Source organism: Vombatus ursinus, unplaced genomic scaffold (assembly GCF_900497805.2).
Source record: "Vombatus ursinus unplaced genomic scaffold, bare-nosed wombat genome assembly UNPS02014820.1, whole genome shotgun sequence".
Classification (NCBI taxonomy): Eukaryota; Metazoa; Chordata; class Mammalia; order Diprotodontia; family Vombatidae; genus Vombatus; species Vombatus ursinus.
In genome coordinates this window covers 24112997-24128903 of record NW_020954598.1, presented here as the reverse complement: position 1 = coordinate 24128903, position 15907 = coordinate 24112997, and the positions used below count along the sequence as shown (strand labels likewise).

Here is a 15907-nt window from a genome sequence, read left to right as displayed (position 1 = left end):
AAGAAAGAAAGAAAGAAAGAAAGAAAGAAAGAAAGAAAGAAAGAAAGAAAGAAAGAAAGAAAGAAAGAAAGAAAGAAAGAAAGAAGAGGGAGGGAAGATAGGAGGAAGTAATTTCTTTTTCTTTTTCTTTTTCTTATGCTTAATATTCTTTATTAGCCTCAACTCATCCTGAGCCTTAGTGCCCTAGTAGTGACACTATGGTTACTAGACTGTGCCATGCTTTTAGAGTCATTCTTCATCCTACCCTTGCTTCATGTGTCTTAAAATAAAAGTTGATTAAGGAGCTCCCTGTACATCCACATTCTCATCTTGGGGCAGCTTCTTCTTTTCTTTGTCCTTGAAATTGTTTGTTTCCATGTTCAGCATCTCATTTTCTAGGGCTTCCCATTTGAGGGAACCCTTGTCCTTATCCTAGATAGTCTGTCCTCTTTTACTCATTTGTGGACCTTGATAATCTCTCACCCTGGCTTGAGGTACTAAGTTCCTGAACTTTTCTCTATTATGCTTTATTCCTTTCAGTCTTTCCCCTGGCTGCTGCCAACATATCTATCTCAGTGCCTAGCTCTGACATTCCCTCCCTCCTTTCTTCCTCCCCCTGTCTGCCACACACTCTAGACCCACAAATGTGCATTTTCTAGGGTTTTTATTTACAAGGGGAAAAGAATATATAAATTCAGAAATGCCAAGATAAGAAAATTAGAAGTGTATATAAAATATTCTACTCAGCCAAGATTGGAGAGGACCCAAGCTTGCTAAGTTATTTTCTAGTTCATGTTTCCCAAGCCTAGCTCAGTCCCATGACTCCCTAAGCCTGGAAAGCATGCCTCTATGCTGGCCCCAGAAGAGAGAGGCCAGACCACCCCTGCTCCTACCATCACTAATTTGGGGATTGGCCCACCTAGGCACTCTGGACCAAGCTCACTCACCTCCTACAATCCCAAGGTCACTATCAGACAATTCAGAAAGCCTTTCTTATTGTCAAGATACTTTTGGCATTCTACTCGTACATTCCTACCTGTCTAAGTAGCTCATTTTCCAGGAGGGAAGAGGAATAAGACCTCATAAAAGATGTTACAATTGCATCCATGACCTAGGAAAAATTAATTCAACCTCATACCCAAATCATCCCCACAGTTCATAGTAATCACAACAAATCATATTTCTGTGGAGCTTTACAGTTGACAAAGCATTTCTCTCACGATTCCATGATATAGCTAGTACATGCGTCCCCATTTTACAGATGATTAAACTGAGGCCTTGAAGTTAAGTAACTTCAGGGTCCTGGCTAGTGTGTATCAGAACCAAGATTCAAACACAGGTCTCCTGATGCTCACGGTTTAGGGTCCTTCTATACCAACACTGCTCTTTCCCCTGTATTATATTGAGGCTACCCTTTCCTAACAAGATCTAATCCAAGTTTTTATTTAGGATAAGGGAGACCTGAGTATGTCTGCAGGCAGCAGGGAGGGAAGAGAAATTGAAAACTCAGGAGACTGAGTATGTAATTGATAAAACAAGGTCCCAGAGGCAATGGGGTGTGATCAAAGACATATAGCCTTGGAAGAAAAAAGGGTTAGTTAGCTCTTCCTCTGAGATGGCAGGGAAGAAGGACAGAATGGGTGGAAAAAACAACTAAAGGTAGACACTCTTCTCCCCAAAGGAACACCCCAGTGCAGGTAACCCAGAACAAGACCCTGGCATATGGCGTGTTCCACAGAGCCTCCCAGCTGGCCTACCTCAAAGAGGCTGGGAGCTTAGACAATATTTCCAAGCAAGAGAGTCCAAGAGAAATCTGGCCAAGGGTCCCTGCCAGCGATTGAAAGCAACAAATCCTACTTTTTGCCTTCTCACTTTGAAAATGGCACACATTTTAGCTCTGTAATCATGGTGCATTTTTTTTCCCAGTTCCATACGGTAAAAAAGCTTCAGCAGATGTCTCCTCCATCTCCTTCCCACTCATGCCTCCTTTCAAGAAAGTGACAGCCTATCTAGGGCCCCCATATTCTGCCTTGCTTAGCCTGACCACAGCCCCAAGGGGAGTTGACATTTGAGGTTACAGATTGGGAAAAGGACCCTCTCTGGGACCAGAGCCATCAGTAGGGTGTGATAAATCAGGGTGCTCACCCTTGGGACTGTGCTTAGGGTCGGGGGAGGGTAGTACCTAGCTTTGCAGTGACTCAGGGAGCAGGTGGGAGGAGTAGATGGCATTACCAGCTGGTGCGAAAAAACACCTGGCATTCAGCATGTAGCCCCTTCCTTCTCTTACCTCCCCCAACCCCCTACTGTCACCAAGGCAACAAGGGGGAACAGAGCTTAGGGCCAGCTGTCTGGCAGCGCCTTCCCATTCCCCTTGCTCAGTTTGCCCCCTTCCTGCCCTCTCCTGTCTGCTTCCCTGCCCAGGGAATATTCATTGGCTATTCATTGTAATCTGAGGTCACCTGAATCTTGGGGGGAATCTCACCCTAGTGATTAGGGTCAATGATCTGGTCTGGCCCCCATTGAAGGTTTGGTTCGGGGAAAGTATGGCACGAAATGGTCCCCAGTGGACCTAGCTGTGGAATAGGGGAGGGAGGTGGGCTTCTGGAGTCAGCAGAGACATCTTGATGTAGGTCTCCCCACCAATGCCACTGTGACCACTTCTGCTGCTGCCACTGCCGCTGCCACCGTGTAAGCATCACATGCCATGGCCCCAGTTCTCTGTTCCTCATTCTTGAAGTCAGGAGCTTTGAGTGAGGAGCTGTGAGATCCTGCAGTTACAGCTTTCTCACACAACAGCTGACTCTGAGTGCCTTGGCCTGGGCCTGTCATAGCACTGCTCACCCTGTGCAGGTGGCACTGGGAAGCACCCGATGTTCACTTGTCTGTGATCTCATGCTTCAGGTCACCCCCTCCCTGGTTACCACTGCTGATGGTGACTGAAAGTTCTCCCAGGAGCACGGTGAGCGGGCCCCAGCCTGCCTACCCCACATCTCTCACTCCCCTCTTTTTCCATCCCCCTTTGCCTTAGGCCTCCTCCCTTCAGCCCGGGTGCCAAGTGTGGCCAGGGCATCCTGTAGCCATCCAGCCTTCTTTTGTGACCAGCTCAGGCAGGACAGTTCCCTAGCACTTAGTCACTAACCCAGCTCAGCTGTTTTAGACTGGTAGAGAGGTAATGTAGTTTAATGTTCTTAGAGTCAGAAGACCAGATTCTACATAACATTACTACCACTTATTAGTCAAATGTCAAGTACTCTACCCTTCTCCAAGCCTCAGTTTGCCCATCAATAAAACGGGAGTGATAAAGCTTGCACTTTATAGGTATGACATGAGAATGATATTTTTCTAGTCTTAAAGGATAAAAGCTGGAAAGATCTTTAGTACAACTTCATTTTATGGGTTGGAAAACTGACACCCAGAAACAGGGACATAACTTGCCTAAGGTCAGTGACCAGGCCAGAAATAGAGCCCAGGTGTCCCGTCACTCAGACCAGTGTTTTTCTCATGGCCTCTTCTTTCCTCGCATGGATGGGAAAGGTATTTTTTAGTCCTGAGGTGTTTATTATTAGCATGATAATAATTCAAGATCCTTCGAGTATTTTTATCTCTGTTGCCTAAATCCTCTTGATTATTATATCTAGGCTTCTTTCCTTTGCTCCTTAGATGTCAGCATTTCAGGCTAACACCCTCATTCGAAAGGTGAAGCGCACGCTGCCCAGCCCCCCCCCCAGAGGAGGCCCAGATGCCTCCCCCAAGCCAAGCACATTCCCAGATGTACATGGCCAGCCTCCTTCCGAAGGGCCTGGCAGGGCCTCCCGTCCAGGTGACCAAAGCCAGCCTGCTCAAGGAGCTGGACCGTGACCTCAAGCTGGTGGAGCATGAGTCTACCAAGCTGCGGAAGAAGCAGGCCGAGCTGGATGAAGAGGAGAAGGAGATTGATGCTAAGCTGAAGTACCTGGAGCTGGGGATCACTCAGAGGAAGGGGTCCCTCATGAAGGACCGCGTTGGCCGAGATTACCCCTATCTTCGGTGCCTTGGGGAAAACCGGGACTACATGTCCGATAGCGAGCTCAACAATTTACGCCTCACTGGCTATGAGAGTGGGGCCGTCCACGTGAGGCCAAGCATGGCCCCAACCAATCAGTACACGTCGGCCTCCTCCTACCCTCCCTATCAGTACCCACCAGGGCAAGGTCCCCCCCCGGCCCCCACAGCCTTCCAGCAACCCCGCTTCCAGCCTCCCCAGTACCCTGTGGGCAGTGCTGGCCCCGCACAGAATGGCTTCCAGGCCAACCAGGTACCTGCCTACCCAGCTCAGAGCGCGTACCCAGCCCCTGCTTTCCCTCCAAGTGCAGGCTACCCCCCTGAACATGGTCTCCAGGGCCAGCAGAACTTCCGCCCCGCTCCCCACTACCAGCCCCAGACGACTTACCCGGGTCAAATTCCCCACCCACCCCCTCAAAATGCCCTTTTTCCAGACCCATCTGACAGTCACGCCTCCCATCAGAAGCCAAGGCAGACCTCACTAGCTGACTTGGAACAAAAGGTCCCTACAAACTACGAAGTGATTGCAGCGGCCCCGACCGTAATGTCCTCGGCGCCTTCAGAGCCCACATACGGTGCACCAGCGGTGACCAGCAGCTATGACCAGTACAAGGCTTCGGAGCCCCCCAGGCCCGGCGTGAGCCAGAGCCCTGGGCCCACCTACTCTTCTGAATCACTGTACACCAACCTGGAGCAGAACATTCCTAGGAACTATGTAATGATTGACGACATCAGCGAGCTGACCAAGGACAGCACGCCCTCGGCAGTAGAAAGCCAGAAGCCAGAGCCCCGGCCCCAAGGCAGTAACGGGCGTCACGCGAAGGACAAAAGCGACCTGGGAGAGCCCGAAGGCCCCAGTGTTTCCTGCTGTTACTCAAAAGGGGACGAAGAGTCTGAGGAAGATGTGTATGATCACCACGGCACAGACCACCGCGGGAAGAGTAGCTATCACCGGAGCTCAGACAGCAATGGAAGGATGTCAGCCAGTGGAGGGGGGTCCTCCTACTACTATGGGGACAGCGACTACAGACACTCATCTCGGCCGGAGAAACATGGCTCCAGCATAGGAGGGCCAAAGCACTCTTCTAAGAACCTGGCCCCGGCCGTCATCTCGTCGAAGCGCAGCAAGCATCGGAAACAAGGCATGGAACAAAAGATCTCCAAGTTCTCGCCTATTGAAGAGGCAAAAGACGTTGAATCTGATCTGGCCTCCTACCCCACGACACCCTCGGTCAGCAGCAGCGTGTCCTCCAGAGGGAAGAAATTTCAAGATGAGATCACCTATGGCCTTAAGAAGAACGTGTACGAACAGCAGAAATACTATGGAGTGTCAAGCAGGGACCTGATAGAGGAAGATGACCGAGCGTACAGCAGCAGGTCCAGATCGTCAGCTAGTTACGGCGGCGAGAAGTCCGGCCCTGACATGAGCAGCAGAGGCAAGTCGTATGAGCGTGAGCGAGAGAGCATGGAGAGATTACAGAAGGCCAGCTCGAAGCCATCGTCCCTGAGCATGTCCCAGAGCCGAGGGCGGCCCCCCATGCGTAGCCAGGCTTCTGAAGAAGAAAGCCCCGTCAGTCCGTTGGGAAGGTCCGTGGGAGGACCCCGCTCTTCGGGAGGGCCGCTCCCTCCAGGGGCTGGAGACGGCTGCTCTCCATTCTGCTCCAGTCACTCCTTGCCTGATGTCCAGGAACACATCAAAGATGTGCCCAGGACCCACTCGTACAAGCACGAGGAAGGTTACAACCTGGACGATTCCCACTGTGTGGTTTCAGACAGCGAAGGTAACAGCTCTCTTTGGTGATTTCTGACAGAGCATGTTCAAAGCTGAGCTTGTGCAAAACCAGTACGGGGCCCCTGCTGTTTGCCTGCCCGGTGCCATGCTATCGTCCCGCTGCAGGCTTCTGTTGGCCCAGCATGGGCATGGCCCAGTTCCGTGTCTGCCCTGCCGGTGTCCTGCGTGTGTGTGTCCCATGTGGTAATGCTCTTTCTGGGTCTCTGGAGGGTGGGTCCAAGGCTTGGGAGGGGCTCTGTCTTTTCTTTTTTGCATGTGGTGAGCTGCTTGCATTCTTTCATTTCATTGCATGGCTTCAGCCTGGCCTACGTTCCCGGTGCCCAAGCGAGAGATTGACTGTGATCTGTTTTTGGTTTCTGAAGCTTATCACTTGGGTCAGGAGGAGACAGACTGGTTTGATAAGCCCCGAGAATCCCGTTCAGAAAGGCTCAGACATCATGGTGGCCACACCTCCTCCTCCTCCTCCTCCCAGAAAAGACCCCCAGTCAAACACACTTATCATGACTATGATGAGCCCCCTGAGGAGGACCTGTGGCCACATGATGAGGGACCACAGGGCCGCCATTCTTCCAAAGAGCATCGGCACCATGGGGACTATGGCCGGCACTCCTCGGGGTCTTCATCTTCCCGCCACCAGGGTGAGGAGCCTTCTCGAAGGGTCTCGAAGCCACACCCCCGAGACTCCGGCCGCCACGAAGGCAGACCTCACTCACAGCCTTCTTCCCAGAAGAAGGCTCAGCAGGCCGACCCAAGGAGCCAGCCATCCTACCCCAGCTCCCAGTCGGAATACTCACAGCCATCCCGCCAGTCCGCGGCCTACCACCATCCCTCAGAGCCCAAAAAAGCTCAGCGGCCAGTGCAGTCCGGCCCCTCGGCTCAGCAACCGAAGTCTGAGCCTCTGGCCCACTCTCAGCCACAGCAGGCAAGGCAACCTCCGTCAGGACCTTCCCAGCAGCCGCCGCTGCCGCAGTCTTCCAGGCAGCAGCAGTCACGCCAACCCCCACCACAGCAGCAGCAGACGAGCCATGGGCCACAACCGACTCAGTCTCAGACACAGCAGACACCGTCACAAGCTCGGCTGCAGCAGCAGCAGCAGCAGCAGGGGATCCCAGGGCAGCCTTCCCGGGGCCAACAGCCCCCGGCTGGTCAGCAGGCTGGCAAGTCAGTGCCAGGCCATCCCCCTTCAGCAGGTGCCCAGCCTGCAGGCCCGGTGAGTATAACTCAGCGTTTGGGGGTCCTATTCTCCCCACTCTCTCCCCTCCCACCAACCTGGCTGCCATGTGTATGGCAGAGCCTCTGGGAGTCCCAGGAAGTTGAGGCTGATAATAGGTGTCTTCAGGGTCTAGGGGGAGGTTAGATGAAAGAGACAGTTCAGCATAATCGGTGCTTTCATTAACCTAACAGCCAAGATTCCTTGGGTCCTGTGTAAGCCCCCTTTCCCAGGGGGCAACTTCAGAAGTCCTGAGGAAGCCTGCTTCTTAGATACGGGGCTGCAAAGACAAACCATCTGGCTAAAAGAAAGCAATCTTGGAGGTGGGCAGGAGCAGGACTAGCTGGAGGAAGCCTGTTTTGAACTGGACACAAAACAACTTCTGCTTGCTGCGGAAGTCATCTGCTGTGAGCCACGTGCAAGCGCCTGAGGGCCAGGGAGCCCGGGACTGGCCCTTGTCTTACATGCCCACCTGTCTGCATCATAGCCCGAAACAGAGATTCCCATAGTAGAACTGAAAGGGACGGCAAAGATCACTGTTTCATTCTCTCCTTTTACAATCAAAGAAACAGGCTTAGGGAGATCATCACATGGCTTTCAAATCACATACATTCATAAGGTTTAGTGGTGGAAGGGCCCTTAAAAGTTTTGTAACCCAACTCCATGATTTCATAAATGGGGAGACTGAGGCCCAGAGAGAAACCAGCTTTTTAAACAGGCCCCTCCATAGATTCATACCAGAGCCACTTTTTGCCCTTACAAACCTCCATACTGAAAGCTAAGGCCCCATCAGGCTTATGACCCAGCTTGTGTGGTTCTGACAGGTTTTCTCAGCAGAATCTACTATAAAGATCTAGAGCCAGGGCTTCCTTAACTCCCCTGGCCTGGGGGTAATGGACTTATTCAGCTGCTGCTTGGGCCTTGAAGAGCCTTCCCCTGGAGTCCACGCCAACCTCAGCCGTCCTGGGCCCTCTCCTTTGTAGGGCTCATGCCTTTTATACTCTCTACCCCAGGAATCATCTCACACTGTCCTACTAAGTCCAAACCCATATGGAGTTGCCTCTGGGCCTGGCCAGCCTCTCTCTAGTCTCTTGTCCTGCCCTCAGCCTCCATCCTTCCCTAAGGAACCTTGGGAGCTACTGCACTGGGATTCAGGGAGTGGTGCCCCACCTTGCCCCATTCCTCTTTACAGATGTCCTGATCACCTGTGGCCCAGGCACCACACTCTTGTGGTGAAAGTCTGTTCCTGAACTCTGGGCTGATTCCAGGCCTAAATGATCAAGGAGTGGGAGGAAGGAAAGGTAAGAAAAAGATGTGCCCAGAAGTCATGGTCCTAACTAAGAAAACTTTAATATTGCAGCTGAAAGCTGAGCAGCTGGACAGCTCCAAACCTACCGCCAAAGTGCAGCAGCAGCAGCAGCAGCAGCAGCAGCAGGGGAGGGTCCCGCACGCCCAGCCACAGGGGACCACCACTGCAGGTGAGACTTCAGCCCTAGCGTTCACAGGGGATGCTGCCTACCTCCACTCTGATCAGAATCAGCCCCAACTTCTGTTGACTCATGACTGAGAGGCCCCTTGACCAGGGGCCAAATTCTCCTGTCCTTGGGGGTACATTTGTTACCCCTGGAGAAGGATTCGCTACAGCCAAATGGATCAGAAAAGGAGAGCCCAGGGTCAGAGGGGATCACAAGCAGACAGGGGTTATAGAGGTAACCCTGGTACTACAAGTGCAGGAACCCTAAGTGGAAGTATTGTCTTCTAGCTTTAGCTTTGCCCTTGTGGGATTCTGGAGCATGCTCCTCCCCGACCTCCTTCCTCCCGTCCTCACCTCCCCATTTTGTCCCCACCTTTTGGGTTTTGTTTTTCATTGTTCTCTCCCTTATCTCCTCCTTTCCCCTCTTCCTCTTTCATCCTTTTCTTCTTCCTCCTCTTCCCCTTCCTGTTCTTCCTTCTGTCCTCCTCCTCCTCCTCTCCTCCTGGTATCATATTCCATGTCCTCATTCCATCTGGTCAGATTCAGAAACACAGAGCTTCCTGGCTGTCCCCAATATTCTAGGATCCTCCAGATCCCAGGGAGGGAAAAGGGAAAGCCAAGACCAAGTGGCCTGTTCAGGGTAGCCAGTGGTATTGATGGTGTGGCCCTCCAACAGGGGCTAGTGGATAGTTTGGAATCACCCAGGATTTTGAATTTCTTCCTCAGGTACAAAAGTGGGAGCAAAGCCCGGGGGAGTCCCACCAGCATCAGGAGCCCCCATGGGCCAGCCTGGGGCCGATGGAGAAAGTGTGCTCTCCAAAATCCTTCCTGGAGGGGCAGCAGAACAAGCAGGCAAACTGACTGAAGGTATAGCCTGGACTTTCAAAGATACTGCCTAATGGTCTAACCCCAACCTCCCAGGGCTTAGAGATAGATGACCCAAGCCCACAGAGAGGCAGTGACCCACCCAAAGTGACACAGCTGATCAACAGCACAGCCACAGTTTAAACCCAGGATCATAAACAGAGAACTAGAAAAAAAAATCTCAAGGGGCTGCTAGGTGGCACAGTGGCTAGAGCTCTGGCCTTGCATTCAGGAGGACCTGAGTTCAAATCCAGCCTCAGACACTTGATACTTACTAGCTGTGTGACCCTGGGGAGGTCACTTAACCCCAATTGCCTCACCAAAAAAAAAAAAAGATTAAAAAACAGGGTGGGTTGGGATGACTTGTGCTATACTAGAGGGGTTTGCCTTGGCAAAGAGAAGGGCCACCTCTTGTTAAATAGGGGTGAAGAGAAAATAGTAGTGGAAAGCAGAAGTATAACTAGTCAGATGCCAGTGGGGCAGTTGTACCAAATGCCATTGGCAGAAGAGATTATGATAAGCTGCCTCCAGTCTCCCCCCACTCTGGTTCAACTTTCCTAAAGTTGGCCCTTGGACTTAGGGGTGCTTCTGTCATCACCAAAATCCACCTAGGGACTCTGACTGTGGCCTGAGATTCTCCAGCTGTACCATGGTCCACCAGACTCAGGATGTCAGGGCCCAGAAAAGCTAGCTTAAATCTTCCAGAGCTGGAGTCTGGAATAGGTTCTCTCACCTTCCCCCCACTGCCCCCCTCCCCCACTATCCCAATGTAAGAACAGCAGGAGATGAGGGCCTGCTGGCTAAGGAAGTAGAACTATGTTCCCCTTCTAGGAGCTCCCCATGTCTTGGGTTGAGTGTGTGTGTGTGTGTGTATGTGTGTGTGTGTGTGTGTGCGCGTGTGTTCAAGTGGGTAAAAGACTGATCCTGTAAGAACAGGACAGGCAGGCCAAGAAGGCATGTTGGGTAAATGTGGGGTGGATTATGTGAGCCCAGGTTGAGAGAGAGGTAGTGGGGAGAGAGCCGTGGTGATATCCAGAAGAGGAGTCCAGGCTGAGTGTTGTGCTGGGAGGGGGGATGGTCGAGTTAGACAGGCAGGAAGGCCAGGGAGCCTTGTCCTTTCTGAGAGAGGTGGCTTTCCATAACTGTTCAGTGCCCCCTAGAGACTCCCCAGGGAGTCCGACTCACATCCCCAACTCTCCTTTTTTCTTTGTGTTTTACAGCTGTGTCTGCTTTTGGAAAGAAATTTTCTTCATTCTGGTGATCCTGTGCTGTAGGGTGAGTGGATATCTCATGAGAATCACTGGAATCGTCCCCAAAACAGAAAGAGCCTGATTTGAGGATCTCTCACCTTCTTCTTCCCACCAGGCTTTTGCCTAAGCTAGGCCTCAGGGATCTGGTCACATCTGAGTTCCTAGGCCAGCACAGCCCTTTTCTGCGCTGGGTTCCAGCCACCCTCTCTTATCCAGTAGGACATACCTGTCTGTCTGAACAGCAGAGAATGACCCCATTCTCCTGTCTAGAGGAGAGGGGAAGAGGCTAGTGGAAGCCATTCAGGTCCCTGCATTAGCCCCATACAGACATGTCTTACACATCAGATCATGTCAAGCCTCTATGGTAGAGGCCAATGTCTATATATGAGAAATGTAGCCACTACCCAACATCCAATTGGGGTCATGGCCATCCCAGCTGAGATGGGCTTTCCAGCCCCCCTGTTCTGGCCGTAAGATCTAACCAAAAAAGTTTGTGAAGCCAATGGTAAGCCCTAGATTATCGAACAGGCAGACATCCATCCCCTTCCCTCAGGTTCCATAGCCAGCATGGTACCTAGAAACTACAATGATTCTAACTGCTTTTTCTCTCCTCCTTTCTCTTCCCCTTCTCTGCCTCTGATCTCCCTGTCTCTCTTCTTTTGTCTCTCCCTGGACTGTCCATGTTATCTCCCTCCCCACTGGGTAATCTCCAACTTGGTTCCTCCTCTGATTCTGGGTTCTTCCTGCTCCCCTACTCTTCAACTCCCCCATAGATGTTTTGGAAGATGAATGGAGATAAAGTCATTCCTGTGGAAAAACCTATGAAGAAACTAATGGATTTCACCACAGCCTAGGACTCTGCGTATAACAGTAAGTGTGCTGCCAGGGGTGTTGGGGCACAGGAAGTCACAGGAGCCTAGATTTATTTAGAGCTGAAAGGGACCTTGAATATCATCTAGTCCAAGCCTTTCCTTTTACAGATGAGGAAACTGAGTCTTGGAGAGACTCAGTGGCTTGCCTGAATCCACATGTAGTAAATAAGTGAGCCATGTTCAAACTAAGTTCCTCTACCTGCAGACGCAGTGTCTTTTCTATTGTTCACTGAATAAGGTCCATGGATTGGAGCTGGCTTGGTTTTTTTTTTTTTGTTTGTTTGTTTGTTTGTTTGTTTGTTTGTTTGTTTGTTTTTTGAATTGGAGCTGATTTTCTCCCTGAGCATGTTCTCATTCCCATGAGTCTCTGCCATCATGGAATTCCTTCATCAATAAACATATGCTAAATACCTTCTGGGAACAAGGCCCTGAGTTCTGCAACTCAGGATATAAAGGTAGACAATTGCACATGTCCTGCCCTCAAGAAATTTGCTTGTGAACAGAAGGGAAGCCCACAGACAGAAGTAACAACAGCTCACAGGGCTTCTAACACACTTTCCTCACTGCAAACCTATGACATAGAAAGTGTAGGTATTTTTTTTTAATCCCCATTTTACAGATGAAGAAACTGAGCTTCAGATGGGGCAAAATGACTTACCCGGGGCCACATGGCTAGTGTTGGAGCCAGGTCTTATGATTTCATATCCAGTGCTTTTTTCATTATACCATGGTGTTTCTGATGAGCCAGGAATGTGAAGACCAACATTGAGCTATGTTGTCATCAAGTATGGGTCTACAATGTGCTAAGCCCTCTCAAGAAGCTTATGACCTGATAGGAGGAAAGTAAATAGCCAGGGTGAGAAGGCAGATGATGTAAAGGCAGAAGAGGAGGTCCAGAAAGAGCGCTATGAGACATCTGAGGAGAGAGAGAGAGAGGCCACCTTCACCTAGGGAAGAGTGAAGAGGGGATCAGGAGGAGGGAGCAGCTGAGTTGGTCCTTCAGGTTAGAGAGGGACTTCTACAGCTGGAGATGGATGGGGAGACCATGCTAGACTGGGAAGTCAGTGGGAGCAAAGGCATGAAGATGGAAGAAGAGTAGAGGACAGAAAGCCAATCCATCTTGGTCCAGTCTGACCTGACAAGGACAAATGAGACTGGAAGTGGAACCACCAAGCTGGCACTGCCCAGCTGGAGTGGGTGAGATGGGCTTTCCTGAGCAACAGGTGCCCTGCACATAGTAGGTGTTTAATAAATGTGCTTTGAATCAGATAGAATAGAAACAGCTGAGACTCGGGTGATGAGTTCCCGCAGAGGCTGAGTGTAGAGAAGCCTTCAAGTTTCCACTCATGTCTGGGAGCCCCACTGTGCTCAGGCTTGAGGCCTGGTCTGTTTAGGGGCCTGTGGAGTGAGAGGCTGAGGAACACAGACCCAGAGCTCAAGGGAAAAATGGTTCTCCCTGGAGAATTTCTCGAGAATTATCAAGCAGGCTAGGGGAGAAACTTTATTAGCAAGTTTGCTGAGTGACAGGTTTGCAGTGATGTAATGGGAAACAGCTCCTGAGACTAAAGCCCCCTGTCTTAGGGCTAAATAATATAGCTTCCATCTTCCCTGATAGGGCTGAGTGGGATGTCCCCCATCTGCTGGCCCTTCTTTTTTGGACAAAGGTTCTTATGCTCCTTCCCATACCTCTTACCTCCCTTTGTTCTTCTAGCCGGCTATCTCTTTCTCTCCATGTTTTCCCTGCCCTACACCCAAAGAAGTGTCTGTAGGGAATTCACAGGACAGGGCACAATTAATCCTAGGTTGTGAGTTCTTGGGCATTGAAATGAAAATTGTCTAAGTCAGGGACCCTGAATCCGTAGATGGGGTGAGGTGGGACAGTGGAGAGTATTCCTTGCTCTACCCAGTCTGTAGGGTAGAGGGAGGGGATGGGGGCTGTTAGTTAATTGACTTATTCCCTAAAACACCCCATTTTTTAGAATCATAGAATGGCAAAACTAGAAGGGATCTCAGGGGTTGTCTTGCCCACCTCCCTCATTTAATAAGAGAAGGGAACTAAGACACAAAATGGTTATGACTCATGCCCCAATGCTTTTCCCTTGATGCTGGACATATGGCCAGTCAGTGCCAGAGCCAGGACCCTAGGCTTCTGACCCAAGCCCCTGACCCAAGCCCACCGCTTTCTGATTGTTGCTTAGAGTGAGTTGGCTTATTAAGCTATTAGCACTGACTTTCTCCCCTGCTCCCTCTGAATCACTTATCACGCCATTGAATGTGGTACCTTTGTCCTACCTGACTGATTAGTCCCTGACACCTGAAGCAGAAGAAGAAACACAGTCACTTCGAGGGCTTTTATGAGGAACAGCCCCTGTGTGCTAGTCTTTGTAGATGCCCACTGGCTCACAAGCACAAGATGATTCCTTTACAGCTGGGCCGTCTACTTGTTCTGTATGATCTAGGTTTGACAGGGAGGAGAAGTAAAATGTGATATCCTTCAGTATAATGGGGGACTGGCCAGTGAAGGCCCACTCCTCGGAGTGCATGAATACTTGGCGAGCCTGCTTCAGAACAGGGCTTTCTATTATGCGTGCCCAGAAGTCAGCTCACTACCATCCGTGAGGGTCCTCTGCCCACGTGCCTCGTCCTGAGCACTCGCTGGCCAGTCCTCCATCATGCCAGCACGAGCATTAGGATCATCTTGTTCCTAAGTTACAGGCCTCACTTTACCCACAGTGCCTGACCCCACAGTAGATGATGCGATAGTCATAGTCAGTGGGCCGGATAGACTCTTAGGGGATCCTAGTCCAACCTCTTCATTTGGCAGTTGGGGAAACTGAGGCCAATATCCTTTTTTCTTGCTGCTAGACCCAGCCCCTTGCCTGGGCAGTGTGAAGTTTCTCCAGCTTACAAATGAGAGCTTGTTCCTTTATGAATTAGTCTTTTCTGTTCTTCCTGACTCCCTCTTCCTGTCTTCCTCCTACTCTCCCTGCTTCTCTTGACTACCTCTCTTCTCCTTTTTTCTCCTATTCTTCTTCTCCTTCCTTCCTTTTCTTTCTTTCTTCTCCTTCCTTTCCTTTCCTTTCTTCATTTTCAGTTCTTTTGCACTTATCTGAACTCGTATACGTTATCTTTCTCTTGCAGTGAAGATTGGTGGGACCCTGGGGAGGGTGGAATCCCCAGCATTTGTGGCAGAGCCTCCCATGTCAGATAGCATTCTGTCCCCCATGTAATCAGCTCTAGTCATTTCTCCAGCATAGAGTCCATGGGGGTGTATACCTGAGTCCACGGAGAAGACAGTAGCCATTGGAGCCTGACTCCTGACGGCTGGCATGGACCACTCACCCTTGAAACACAGTGAAGCCTTGGCATGACCCAGCTGGAGGGGTAATGTCCCTCAAGGCTGCAGCTGCTTTGTTAAACCCGTAGTATGGCGTACCAGCCTCTGGCTTCAGCATAGTGATGAAAGTTCCACCCCTTCCTGGGCCCCACCTACTAGGGTGTGTCTGTCCTCACAGAGGGCCTTGTTAGGACAAGGGCCACACCATTCACTGGGGTGGGGGAGCAGGAGGAGCGTAGTGGCATCCAAAGGCCTTCATTACTCAGATCTCCCAAAGGAGATCACCCCTCCCACTCTGGCTGATGGCACCTTTCCAATGTGTCTCTGGGACATGGGGCCATAATTCAGCCCACAGGATGACCGACATTAGAACAGGAAGGGGGGAATGCTGAGGACGGTCCTGATGATAGGTGTATATTTCCAGATAATCCTCACCTTAAACAAGGAACTGTCTAGATAAAGAGGCAACTCTGGCCAGGGAGCCATGATGGAGTTCAGCAAGCAACCTTGAGTCTGGGAAGAGAGCCAGAGGATGGAGTCGCAAGGAAAGGAAAGGCCTTAATGAAGTTCCCAAAGACGGAGTTCTTAGGTTCATGGTATTTAGAGCTGGAAGGAATCTGAGAGATGGTCTTGTCCAACATTTTACAGTAGGAGAAATTCAGGCCCAGGTTCAGGATTTGCCCAAGGTCACTCGGGCAGTCAGTAGCAGTGCTGGGATTTGAACCCAGTGACCCTGACTCCAAATCCGGTGCTCCTTCCACGCCACCACGGGAATGTCTGGCACCCTGAAATTGGCAGGCCTGCCTGGCACACTGGAAATGCCTCATCAGCCACAGAATTAGTTGGCTTTAAAATAAAAGAGCAGTCGTGTTTCGCATGTTGAATTTGTTGTCGTGTGTTATTTTAGTAATATTTTCAGGCTGAACACCTCGAGGGAAATGTGATGGAGAAAGGGAGTAACAAATGCAACATAGACTAGCAATAGACCAGAATGCAGAGACAGATCGATTAGAACAGGCAACAAAGCCCATAGGTTGGATGTCCCTTGCATACCCGTCCCTCTCCTTCTTTCCCAGAGAGCCACTATG

General features: G+C 50.8%; 1 protein-coding gene across 1 annotated transcript in view; it reads left to right on the top strand.

The window, feature by feature from the left end:
• The window catches only part of BSN (bassoon presynaptic cytomatrix protein), a 235341-nt gene extending 219664 nt beyond the window's left edge, over positions 1-15677 (top strand). Inside the window, 8 exon segments of the mRNA XM_027836899.1 lie at positions 3640-3696; positions 3698-5801; positions 6175-7022; positions 8239-8500; positions 9223-9363; positions 10581-10635; positions 11384-11480; positions 15244-15677. Coding sequence (XP_027692700.1) covers positions 3640-3696; positions 3698-5801; positions 6175-7022; positions 8239-8500; positions 9223-9363; positions 10581-10621 — 3453 coding nt within the window. The 3' untranslated portion in view covers positions 10622-10635; positions 11384-11480; positions 15244-15677.
• Positions 15678-15907: the final 230 nt, after the last annotated feature.